The 12,925-nt window shown below is 33.4% G+C and overlaps 1 protein-coding gene across 4 annotated transcripts in view; it reads left to right on the top strand.

Annotated features, from left to right (window-relative positions):
* The window catches only part of LRRK2 (leucine rich repeat kinase 2), a 147,070-nt gene extending 135,665 nt beyond the window's left edge, over positions 1-11,405 (top strand). For 3 of the 4 annotated variants that reach the window (XM_024740433.1, XM_024740435.1, XM_024740436.1), the window contains 7 exons: positions 30-223; positions 1,468-1,540; positions 3,540-3,724; positions 6,985-7,137; positions 8,408-8,616; positions 10,418-10,489; positions 11,113-11,261. In XM_024740433.1, the coding sequence (XP_024596201.1) occupies positions 30-223; positions 1,468-1,540; positions 3,540-3,724; positions 6,985-7,137; positions 8,408-8,616; positions 10,418-10,489; positions 11,113-11,234 (1,008 nt within the window). In that variant the 3' untranslated portion in view covers positions 11,235-11,261. Of the gene's footprint in view, positions 1-29; positions 224-1,467; positions 1,541-3,539; positions 3,725-6,984; positions 7,138-8,407; positions 8,617-10,417; positions 10,490-11,112 lie in introns of all 4 variants that reach the window. The other variant, XM_024740434.1, reaches the window with a different exon arrangement.
* The last annotated feature ends 1,520 nt before the right edge of the window (positions 11,406-12,925 follow it).

A 12,925-nucleotide genomic window follows, 5' to 3' on the forward strand; every position in this document is an offset into this window, starting at 1 on the left:
CTTTAAAGCGTGTTTTCTTTTCTTAACAGGAAGTTACTGATAGTAGAATATTGTGCCTAGCCTTGGTGCATCTTCCTGTTGAAAAGGAAAGCTGGATTGTATCTGGAACACAGTCTGGCATGCTCCTCGTCATCAATACTGAAGATGAGAGAAAGAGGCACACTCTTGAAAAGATGACTGATTCTGTTACTTGCTTGTATTGCAATTCCTTTTCCAAGCAAAGGTAAGGTAGTGATTTTGACCATTGGGGGAAAATTACATATCTTTTAGATGACTTAATTGTGTGCAAAATTGTTACAGTATCAAGAAAGGTTGCTCATTTTTAACATTTTTCCATTGGTTGCATATATTAAAGGGAACTATAGGAGGCCACGAAGATATTTGCATTTTTCTGTATACAGATCAAGCTGAGACAGTTAAAAAATAGGTCAGTCATTTCTTCAGGCTTCCAGCCTTGCTCCTGGTTTTATCTCAACTATGGCTCTAACTCTTCACCACTCAGCACATCAGTTCATTTTTGTAGGGCCTCTTCAAAAATGAGTTCTCATTCATTCTTACTTTGAATACATGTATATCAATAAACTGTTAATGCCAGTCTAAAGCATATCACTTAACTAACTACCAAATTGGAAAAAAACTTCAGTAGATGAATTCAGAAGTTGTCAATAGTGAAATGGCTTAACCATTATCAGTCGAAAGGATTTTATCTCAGGAATTTATCAAAATGGCAGAATTTCAGGTGTAACAGGTTAGTTGCTGTAATATTTGGGGCAGTATGATTTCCAGGAGCCATTTAGATTATGCACCATATACTTCTCTGGTTTAAGTCAGTACTGGAAAAAAAGTATTAGAAAAATGTGAAGTCCAAGTTTTTGGTGGCTAAAATATAAACTCCACTGGCAATTTTGGAGTTGAAATTATTTGGATACTGTCAAATAAAAATTTCATCAGATGAAGTCAAATAGGCAAGGAAGAATTTATATTTAAGATTATTGCAATAGGGGAGAGGGATTGGACTCAGCTCTGCTGAAATAAAAGGTGGGAGATTTTTTAAACCCTATAGTGAGCTAGTGGAAAAGTACTGGAGGACATTGGGGGAGGGGGAGGGTCAGTGTGATTAGGTTATCTGTTTGCTGATTGTTGCTTATTGAAGTAGGCTCCTACCCTCCCACAAAGAATGGGAGAAGGGGTGCCATCCTTCCTGATGACATTTCAGAGAGGGCACCCAGATCCTTGAGAAAAGACATTCTTGAGTTGTAAAACTTGAAGAAGCTCTACATCTTAAATGGGCAGAGAAAGAAGTTGCAATGTAAGTATTCTCAAGTAAATGCTCTAAGGAAAAGGAGGTAGAGGCCAATAATCAGGAAGAAACCTATCTAAAGTTTAGTTAAGGTAGGTGGGATGTTAAGACCATCTTGGTCAATATAAGCATTATTTTTGTAACAATTTTGACATTTTTTCTTTTAGCAAGCAAAAAAATTTCCTTTTAGTGGGAACTGCTGATGGCAACCTAGCAATTTTTGAAGATAAAACAGTTAAGGTAAATGTTGAATGCATTCTGCATCAAAATTTAAGTTCTTTGTCTTATGTTTACTCATCACCACCTTCCTTCTAACTGATTATAAACTCCTTGAGATTCTGGATCATATATTCTGCTTTTTACCTTTCTATTGCTTCAGGAAGTGTTGAACACAGTACATTCTCTATAAGTACTTACTGATTAACTGTATATTTTATATGAATGAACCAAGGATGAATTGATAAATGAGATCTGCTTTATAAGGTTAGGGATGGAAATAATTCCATTTTTATATAAGTGAATTAGATAATTTCTTATAAATACATTGTGGAAAAAACAGGGGAAACAAGTTTTAAGTCTGGCTTGCTACCAACCTGTTCTTTCTTTTTTTTAACATATTTATTGGAGTATAATTGCTTTACAGTGGTGTGTTAGTTTCTGCTGTATAACAAAGTGAATCAGCTATATGTATACATACATCCCCATATCTCCTCCCTCTTGTGGCTCCCTCCCTCCCACCATCCCTATCCCACCCCTCTAGGTGGACACAAAGCACTGAGCTGATCTCCCTGTGCTATGCAGCTGCTTCCCACTAGCTATCTATTTTACATTTGGTAGTGTATATATGTCAGTGCCACTCTCTCACTTCGTCCCAGCTTACCCTTCTCCCTCCCCGTGTCATCAAGTCCATTCTCTATGTCTGTATCTTTATTCCTGTCCTGCCCCTAGGTTCTTCACAACCATTTTTTTTTTAGACTCCATATATATGTGTTAGCCTACAGTATTTTTTTTTTCTTTCTGACTTACTTCACTCTGTATGACTGTCTCTAGATCCATCCACCTCGCTAAAAATAACTCAATTTCATTTCTTTTTATGGCTGAGTAATATTCCATTATATATATGTGCCACATCTTCTTTATCCACTCATCTGTTGATGGACACCTAGGTTGCTTCCATGTCCTGGCTATTGTAAATAGTGCTGCAGTGAACATTGTGGTACATGACTCTTTTTGAATTATGGTTTTCTCAGGGTATATGCCCAGTAGTGGGATTGCTGGGTCATATGGTAGTTCTATTTTTAGTTTTTTAAGGAACCTCCATACTGTTCTCCATAGTGGCTGTATCAATTTACATTCCCACCAACAGTGCAGAAGGGTTCCCTTTTCTCCACACCCTCTCCAGCATTTACTGTTTGTAGATTTTTTTGACGATGGCTATTCTGACCAGTGTGAGGTGATATCTTATTGTAGTTTTGATTTGCATTTCTCTGATGATTAGTAATGTTAAGCATCCTTTCATGTGTTTGTTGGCAATCTTCTTTGGAGAAATGTCCATTTAGGTCTTCTGCCCATTTTTGGATTGGGTTGTTTGTTTTTTTTATATTGAGCTGCATGAGCTGCTTGTATATTTTGAAGATTAATCCTTTGTCAGTTGCTTCATTTCCAAATATTTTCTCCCATTCTAAGGGTTGTCTTTTCATTCTTGTTTATGGTTTTCTTTGCTGTGCAAAAGCCGTTAAGTTTCGTTAGGTCCCATTTGTTTCCTTTTGTTTTTATTTCCATTTCTCTAGGTGATTAACCTGTTCTTTAACCTTGAAGAAATCATGTGACTTTCTGTTATTAAGATTCACATTTATCATTAAAGAATTAATTTCTCCATCCATCATTCATCTGTGGTTCTATCTAGTCATTCAACATCCTACCCATTCATACTCTTTGTTATCAAAAAAGCTTATTATCTAATGAGAGACAAAGACGTAATTATAGTATAATCTCTAGGTTACTTCCTGTACAATTTTTGCATGGAGAAGTGAAGAGATTGGTTATAAGAATAACACATTGAATACCATTTGAATTAAATCCTGTTTTTATAAGTCCTTTGAAAAATGTATCCTGAATTTTTATTTTAATACCTCTAACCATTTAAGATGGGAAAGTAGTTTTTAGAAAGCTGAAATTTTACACTGTTTCATTCTGTGGCTACTCAATTTACTGAATGTGTTTTCTCTTTTTGGCAAAGTGTAAAGGAGCTGCTCCTTTGAAGACACTCAATATAGGAAATGTCAGCACTCCACTGATGTGTTTGAGTGAATCCATGAATTCAACCGAGAAAAACATTACGTGGGGAGGATGTGGTACAAAAGTTTTCTCATTTTCTGATGATTTCACCATTCAGAAACTGATTGAGACCAGGACAAATCAGCTGTAAGTTATTCTTATCTGTGCAACTCATTTACCATATTTTTCATTTTTATTCTTTATAATCAAGTCAGTAATGCTATTGATAATCCCAAAGATCTTTCAAAATGCGTACTTTATTTTTCTATTGTAAATTTAAATATTCATTATAGAACTTAGAAAGCAGAGGAACATTAAAAAATCACCCAGTCTAATCACATTTGGGATAAAATATGAAAACTCATAGTAATTTTAGTATTATCTATCAGTCTAATTTTTTTAATTTTCATTATCTCTGTATCAAATTAAACATGGAATTTGAGAGGCAGCAACTCATTATTTTACTAAAGATATGGATTTAACACATGTATTTTGTATAGTTTTCTTTGTTCTTCCTTTTTTTATTGAGGTATAGTTGATTTACAATATTATGTAAGTTCCAGGGGTACAACATAGTGATTCACAATTTTTAAAGTTTATATTCCATTTATAGTTATAAACTATTGGCTATATTCCCTGTGTTGCACTATATATCGTTATAGCTTATTTATTTTATACATAGTAGTTTGTACCTCTTAATCCCCTAACATTATCTTGGCCCTCCCCCCCTTCCCTATCCCAACTGGTAAACACTAGTTTGTTCTCTGTATCTGTGAGTCTGTTTCTATTTTGTTATATTCACTAGTTTGTTTTATTTTTTAGATTCTATGTAGAAGTGATATCAAACAGTATTTGTTTTTCTTTTACTTATTTCACCTATCATAATAACCTCTAAGTCCATCCATGTTGTTGCAAATGGCAAAATTTCATTCTTTTTTATAGCTGGGTATTATTCTATTTTATATGTATATATACCACATCTTCTTTATCCATTCATCTGTTGATGGACACTTAGGTTGCTTCCATATCTTGGCTATTGTAAATAATGCTACTATGAATATTAAGGTATGTGTATCTTTTCAAATTAGTGTTTTCATTTTTTTGGATAAATACCCAGGAGTGGAATTGCTGGGGCATATGGTAGTTCTATTTTTAGTTTTTTGAGAAACCTCCATACTGTTTCCCACAGTGGCTGCACCAATTTACATTCTCACCAACAGTGTATGAGGTTTCCCTTTTCTCCACATTCTTGCCAATATTTATTATTTGTGGTCTTTTTGATGAGAGCCATTCTGACAGGTGTGAGGTGATATCTCACTGTGGTTTTAATTTGTATTTCTCTGATGATTAATGATGTTGAGCATCTTTTCATGTGCCTGCAGACCATCTGTATGTCTTCTTTGGAAAAACGTCTGTTCAGGTCTTCTGCCCATTTTTTAATTGGGTTTTTTGTTTTTTCTGATGTTGAGTTATAGGAGCTGTCTATATATTATGGATATTAACCCCTTATCAATCGTATCATTTGCAAATATCTTCTTCCATTCAGTAGGTTGTCTTTTCATTTTGTTGATGGTTTCCTTTGCTGTACAAAAGCTTTTAAGTTTACTTAGGTCCCATTGTTTATTTTTGCTGTTATTTTCTTTGCTTTAGGAGACAGATCCCCCCCAAAAATTTTGTTACAATTTAAACCAAAGAGTGCTCAGCCTATGTTTTCTTCTAAGAGTTTTATGGTACCTAATCTTACATTTAAGTCTTTAATCCACTTTGAGTTTATTTTTGTATATGCGGTTAGAGAATCTTCTATATTTCATTCTTTTCCATGTAGCTGTTTTTCCTGTTTTTCCAGCACCACTTATTGAAGACACTGCCTTTTCTCCATTGTGCATTCTTGCCTTCTTTGTTGTAGATTAATTGAATATAAGTGGGTGGGTTTATTTCTGGTCTCTTATATTCCATTGATGTATGTGTTTGTTTTTGTGCCAGTACCATACTGTTTTGATTACTGTAGCTTGTAATATAGTCTGAAGTCAGGGAGTGTGATTCCTTAAGTTATGTTCTTTCTCAAGATTGTTTTGGCTATTCAGGTCTTTTGTATTTCCATACAAATTTTTAAAATTATTTGTTCTTGTTCTGTGAAAAATGCCGTTGGTATTTTAATAGGGATTGCATTGAATATGTAGATTGCCTGGCGTAGTATGGTCGTTTTAACAATATTAATTCTTCCAATCCGTGAACACGGTGTAGCTTTCCATCAGTTTGCGTCATCTTCAATTTCTTTCATCAGAGTCTTACAGTTTTCTGAGTACAGCTCTTTTATCTGCTGTAGTAGGTTTATTCCTTGTTATTTTATTCTTTTTGATGCAGTTGTTAATGGGATTGTTTCCTTAATTTCTCTTTCTGATTGTTTGTTGTTAGTGTATAGAAATGCAACAGATTTCTGTATCCTGAAACTTTAGTGAATTCATTGATGAGCTCTAGTAGTTTTCTGGTAGCAACTTCAGGATTTTCTATGTATAGTATCATGTCATCTGCAAACAGTGACAGTTTTACTTCTTCCTTTCCAGTTTGGATTCCTTTTATTTCTTTTTCTTGTCTGATAGCTGTGTCTACTTCCAGTATTATGTTGAATAAAAGTAGCCAGAGTGGGCATCCTTGTCTTGTTCCTGATCTTAGAGGGAACGCTTTCAGGTTTTCGCCATTGAGAATGATGTTAGCTATGTGCTTGTCATATATGACCTGTATTATGTTGAGATATGTTCCCTCTACGACTACTTTCTGTCAAGTTTTTATCATAAATGGATGTTGAATTTTGTCAAAAGCCTTTTCTGCCTCTATTGAGATGATCATATGATTTTTATTCTTCAGTTTGATGTGGTGTATCACACTGATTGATTTGTGGATATTGAAAAATCCTTGCATTGCTGGGTTAAATCCTACTTGATAATGGTATATGATCATTTTAATGTATTGTTGGATTTGGTTTGCTAATATTTTGTTGAGGATTTTTGCATCTATGTTTATCAGTGATACTGGCCTGTAATTTTCTTTTTTATGTGTTTTCTTTGTCTGGTTTTTAGTATTGAGGTGATGCTGGCCTCATAGAATGAATTCAGGAGCATTCCTTCCTCTAATATTCTGAAATATTTTGAGAAGGATAGATGTTAAAACTCTTCTCTAAATGATTGGTAGAATTCATTTGTGGAGCTTTCTGGTCCTGGACTTTTGTTCACAAAGTATTCTATTCAGAATGGTTAGGGGATAATATGAAATAATTGCCAAATACTCTAGCCTGTTTCTTTTTCAAAATAGTGTTAATCCTTTATATGCATTAAGAGCTAACATAATAAGGTTGTATTATATTTTGAAATACTAGAAAAATGAAATGACATTCTTTTCTTTCCCCCTAGGTTTTCTTATGCATCTTTCAGTGATTCCAACATCATAGCAGTGGTGGTAGACACGGCTCTTTATGTTGCTAAGAAAAATAGCCCATTTGTGGAAGTATGGGACAAGAAGACTGAAAAACTCTGTGAACTGATAGACTGTGTGCACTTTTTAAAGTAAATTATTTTTTTTTTAATTTTACTGTGAAAAGAATACTACATGAGACCTACCCAATCAACAAATTTTTAAGTGTACAATATGTTGTTGACTGTAGGTACAGTGTCATTGGTTCTTTATTTTATGCCTATAAGAGCTGTCCTTACACTTCATATTTCACAGAGAGAGGAAGTATGGCTTATTTTTCTTCCTTTCTACTTCTAAATGGAAAAATGTTAAAAAAAAAAAAAAAACAACCCTCAGAAACAAAATTGTTAATGCTTCTCAGCACCATCTGTTGGTATCCAACAAATTTCATTTTTGAAAAAAAAATAGGCACATAATAGATATGGTTTCCTCAAGGTATTACAAAGAAAAAGTCACAAAACAATATAAAATATGGGTGAAAAAATGTACTGGATTGACCAGTGCACTAAGGAGGGAAGATCAAGATGCCAGACTGAGGCCGCAGTGCTCAGTCTGATACAGTGTGTCGGAGACTTCCCATCAAGCACATCCCTTGTTTGCTGCTGCTGGCACACAGGACCATTGCCAGCCTTCTTTGCTAGCTACTTCATAGTTTTGTTCTGGTTTTATAGTATAGATTTTTTTATCTGCTGGAGAACATTTAGATTATATACCGTATCCATAAAATGAGATTTCAGAGTTTACTTTCCTAACACCTTCTTAGTTTTTCTCTGGATGGTGAGGAAATTTATGTTCAGAAGTTCTGCCTGGTAAAGGGTCCCTTACTTCATGAAATTCTAAAATTATTACGATTCTTTTACTTCTGGATACCTCATTTTTGTCATGAATTACTCATTAGCTCAGCGAAAAATTCAGTCGTTTGTATTCATATCTTTTACATGTAGATGATTATAATTTTATTTTCCTCTATAACTTTTAGACTTCATAAAAACCTTTTGAAACTAACTTTTTTTTCTTCGTATTGGGCAAATTGGTTCTTTTTTTTTTTTGCTGGATTACATAGGCTTATTAATAAAAATTGTATCTATCTTATTTATTTCAGAATTTCTTGAAGTTAGGAGACAGTTTTGTTATCTTTGATCATTTATGCTTTATGTAGTGAAACGTGGCTCTTTGACATACTATATTTAGCAAAATTAGTTCTGTACAATTTTAATAGTATGTAATGTATGCTGTCATGTATTCATAATTTAAAATGTTATATATGTGTGTGTGTCTGTATATACAGAGAGAGACACACATTTATTTTATCTCTTTATTTCTGAAAAAAGTATTAATGCATACTTTCCTTACGGTTTTTAGGGAGGAGCTGGTCAAAGCAAGCAAGGAAGCGAAACACCAAATGTCTTATTCTGGGAGAGTGAAAACTCTCTGCCTCCAGAAGAACACTGCCCTCTGGATAGGGACTGGGGGGGGCCATATCTTACTCCTTGATCTTTCAGCTCGTCGAATCATCTGTATAATTCACAGCTTTTGTGATTCTGTTAGGGCCATGATGACTGCACAGTTAGGCAAGTTTCTTTCCTTTAGATCTTTTTTTTCATATTCTCTAAGACTATAAAAATATGTTTTTATTTTAAATTTAAGTTTTCTCTTCACTTTCCAGCGTCATGTGAAGTGTCTCAGAAGTTCACAGTGAAATTTTGCAGGATGTATTTTGAATAGGGCCCTTAAAAACACGGAGGGAATAGATGTTTTTAGTCCCATAAGAGAAGCAGATTATTCTGACACTAAATTTGGGTCTTACTTTCTCTTTGTTCTTTATAATTAAGACAAAAACATATAATGTTGAGTATTTTTAAGTTTTTGACCAAAGAAATTAAAACAGATGTTTATTTTGATCATAGTTTAAGCTTCCTACTAGTTTTTCATTCTATAAATAAATTTAGATTCTTGTAGCAATATATGCCGAACTTCACAATTTACAAATCATGTTTTACTCAAGCTTTTATGTTTTTTCTTGGTACTCCTTTTCTACTTAAGTATGAAAAAGTCATGATAGCACATGATACTCACACTTAACTATCTTCTTTTGACTAATTATTTGCTTTAAGGAATAGACTTAGTATATATAGAGTTGATCACAAAAATGGGGTTAAGTTCTGCAAAACTAGAGTTAATGTAGCTTTAGCAAATGAGAAATAAAATGTTTAACAGGGTAAAGAGAATAGTAAATTCCTTTTACAGGAATATATTAAGGGCTGAGATAAATGTTTCTCCTCAACCTCACCCATTGTCCATGAATGGGTGTCAGAGTTGCACAGGAGTTAGAATGAGGTGCTCCTAGTGACTGGTGACTACCAGGACACACGTCCACACCAGCAAAGTAGTAGGTGTGCAGGGCGTCGTCCCTCTAGTCTTACTCACTAAGGCTGTTTTATCCTTTAATTTAATTTGTATGTATTGAGTTGGCCAAAAAGTTCATTTGGGTTTTTCCGTACGAACTTTTTGGCCAGCCCAATACTTTGGCATCCAAATGGTTGTTCATTACTGACATTATAGTGAGATTTCAATGGGTTTTATTGATTTTTTAAATAATTTAAACTTAATGTACAATGTATGGCATGATCTGGCTTCACTCTAGCTCTCTAGCCCTTATCATTTGCCATATTCCTCTCTGCTCTTTCTGGTCTAGAAGAACATTCAGTCCCTCTTAAATACTATGCTTCGCCCTACCTCAAGGTTTTATGTGTGTGGTTTCATCTTTTGCCTAGTTAATAACTTAGTTACTGAGTAGTAACTAATCTCCTCACTAGACCGTAAACTCCATGTGGGTTGGCTCTGCTTGTGTTTGTTCCCTTTTATTCCCATGGCCTAGCCTAGGGCCTAGTACATAGAGGCTTTTGATAAATATTTGTTGAATAAATTATTGAATGACTTGAGAATAAAGTATGGTTATGTGACAGGGTATCAGTATATTATCTGTTCATGCAACTCTCTATCCAGATGCTTCACATTTGACCAGTGCCTTATAGTATCCAAAGCACTTTCGCACACACTATCTCTTCGACATATAACTTTGGCTGGAGGGGTACTGTATAAATATTGAACCCATTTTGCAGAAAGGTTAAGCTATTTTCTCAGATTCACACAATTAATAAGAATGATAATAAGGAGTAGATCACAAATTTTCTAACTTTAAAAAATTTCTGGTCATCTTGGAGAGTTTTTTTATTTAGTATAGTTGAGGGATCTCATAAATAATGGAATTGTAAGTTCCAAGGTTTTTGTGTCTTAAATATGAACAGTTGTACGCTTTGAAGTCCAACTTATTATATTGTTTTAACAGAAAACTTTTATTTTTTGATAAAGGAAGCCTTAAAAATGTCATGCTCGTTTTGGGGTATAACCGGAAGAGTATTGAAGGTATGCAACATCAAAAAGGTAATGTTTAATAGGATATGCTATATTCCAAGCAGGGTGCAATGATGTGAATGATTATAACATATTATGTGTTTATACATTTACAGTAAATATTACATATGCTATAAAACTTTAGGCATTTTTAATTGGTAGCTTCTTTATAGTGCAAATAATTTAGATATAAATCTTTAAAATTAAGTTTTAGTTATTTAGCAGTGTTAAGTATTTATTTTTCAGGTGAAATAGAGATATCAACCACTATAAAATGAGAACTAGCTCAAACCTAAACTAAATGTGGATATTTTTCCTTACATATTACCTATATCCATATTATGTCTGATTTTGAACAGTGTTTGAAAAATCTTTATTTCTTTCAGAAAATGAAGTGTTATAGGTTATTAAAGGTCCACACTTATTAAAGTTTAGTAGTTATAGAACAAAATACATTATAGAATGTATTTTAAACATTTTCCAAATGTAATTTCTTATAAATGGCAATAATTTAGTACATTATTTACATACACACACACACACACACACACACACACATTTGTCCAAGGCAACTAAATATAAATTAACAAAAAGTAAAATAAAAATGTCTCATGGAAGATCTTTGAAACATGATTTGTTTTTTAATTTTCTAGAGATACAGTCCTGCTTGTCTGTTTGGGACATCAATCTTCCACATGAAGTGAAAAATTTAGAAAAACATATTGGAGTGAGAAAAGAATTAGCTGAAAAAATGAGAAGAATATCTGTTGAATAAGAGAGATCTTGGAAATCTTTGTCTTTGGATGGGAAAATTATTATCTTGTAAATATTCTTTTAAAAATGTTCACATATAAAAAGGGTATTTCAGAGCTTCCCTGGTGGCGCAGTGGTTGAGAGTCTGCCTGCTGATGCAGGGGACGTGGGTTCATGACCCGGTCCGGGAGGATCCCACATGCCGCGGATTTGCTACTGTGTATATGAAGGAATGTTTATAGGTTTTATTTTGTAAAAATGTATAAACTTAATGCTTCTTATATATCCTAATTAATCTTGTGGATTAAGTAATGAAAGGAAATCGAAAAAGTACTTAATTGCAGTACTCGTAGTGAAATTTACAAAGTGGATAATTTTTTGTTTTGTTACTCATAATGAAGGTAAACTTTATTTTACATTCTGTGATTGACAGGTCTATTGCTGGACTACTTTCTAGATATTCTATAAAACAGAATAAAAATGTTAGAACAGTTTTACATGTAATACATTCCTTCTTAGATTGCTTTTAAATGAAGTTATCATATATGCTTGTAAATAGTCAGTGAATTTGCACTAATAAAGCCCTTTGTTGGGATGTGAGTTCTTTTTGTTCCTGATGCAAGCAGAGCATCTCATACAACTTCACTTTATCTAAAAGAAAATGCCATGAAATGTGCTGATAAGAAACCAACATATTGTCAAAATCCTCCTCTCCAAGAAAGACATAGCCACTCTCTTTTCCTAATTACAATTCTGCCTTTGAATATGGAGCCCTGAAGTTTTATAATTGGTGTAAATAAAATGTTCAGTCCTTCAAGTGATATTTTTATGTTTTAATTTTGATTCTAAGTGCTAAGCCAGACCACTGGCTACTTGTTCCTAATTTTCTCCACTCCAAATATTTCTACTCTTCTTCTTCCTAAATTTGTGACCCTGCAAATTCTACATCTTTCAGGTAGAAACTATTTTCAGAATTATAGAATTCTACAACTCCCACTAAGACCATTGGGACAAGAATGTAACATACCAGTTTGCTGAAGAAGAAAGGAGCTTTAGCTATAATGGTACCTGTTAACCTAATCTTCTAAATTATACTTAAATTGTTTAAATAAATTCCCATGGTAGGAGTATCAGGGCTGAGTACCTAGGTAACCATTTAAGTGTCATTTCTGCTTTAAAAAAATACATTTTTGGTAAATCTGTTGACCCTGGCCAATATTTATAATTTCAAACAATTCCCTATGATAGGATAACTAGCCCATTTAATAATCTCAAAACTGAGAATTTTATTATATGAAGACTAAATTTCTTTATATTAAGGGTAATTAATAAATTCTTAACCCTGAAAGATTCTCCATTTTTCAGAGGACCTATATTTTAATTTGTTGTGTAGTTCAAAAAAAAGTCAGAAATGATGGAGCTATTTGTTCCTGTGATATTTCTCATTGTTACTTTGTATTCATATGCCAAAGACAGTTATGGAGAAATAGGTAAATGAACATTGTATTTAAATGAAGCAATAAACATTTTTTAAAGCATGTTTGTGAATTTTAAAACTTTGTGATAATGTTTTATTTTTCACATATAAGTCTGTAATCCATCTAAACTTTGTATTCATCTGTGTATGTAACATTCCACTATAGGAGTTGCTAACTGAAATATTCTCCTGGAGCTTTATTCAATTTTCTATAGTACAACCAGTTGTCAGGATCT

The sequence above is a fragment of the Neophocaena asiaeorientalis genome, unplaced genomic scaffold (genome assembly GCF_003031525.2).
Source record: "Neophocaena asiaeorientalis asiaeorientalis breed wild unplaced genomic scaffold, Neophocaena_asiaeorientalis_V1.1 scaffold340, whole genome shotgun sequence".
Taxonomy (NCBI): Eukaryota; Metazoa; Chordata; class Mammalia; order Artiodactyla; family Phocoenidae; genus Neophocaena; species Neophocaena asiaeorientalis.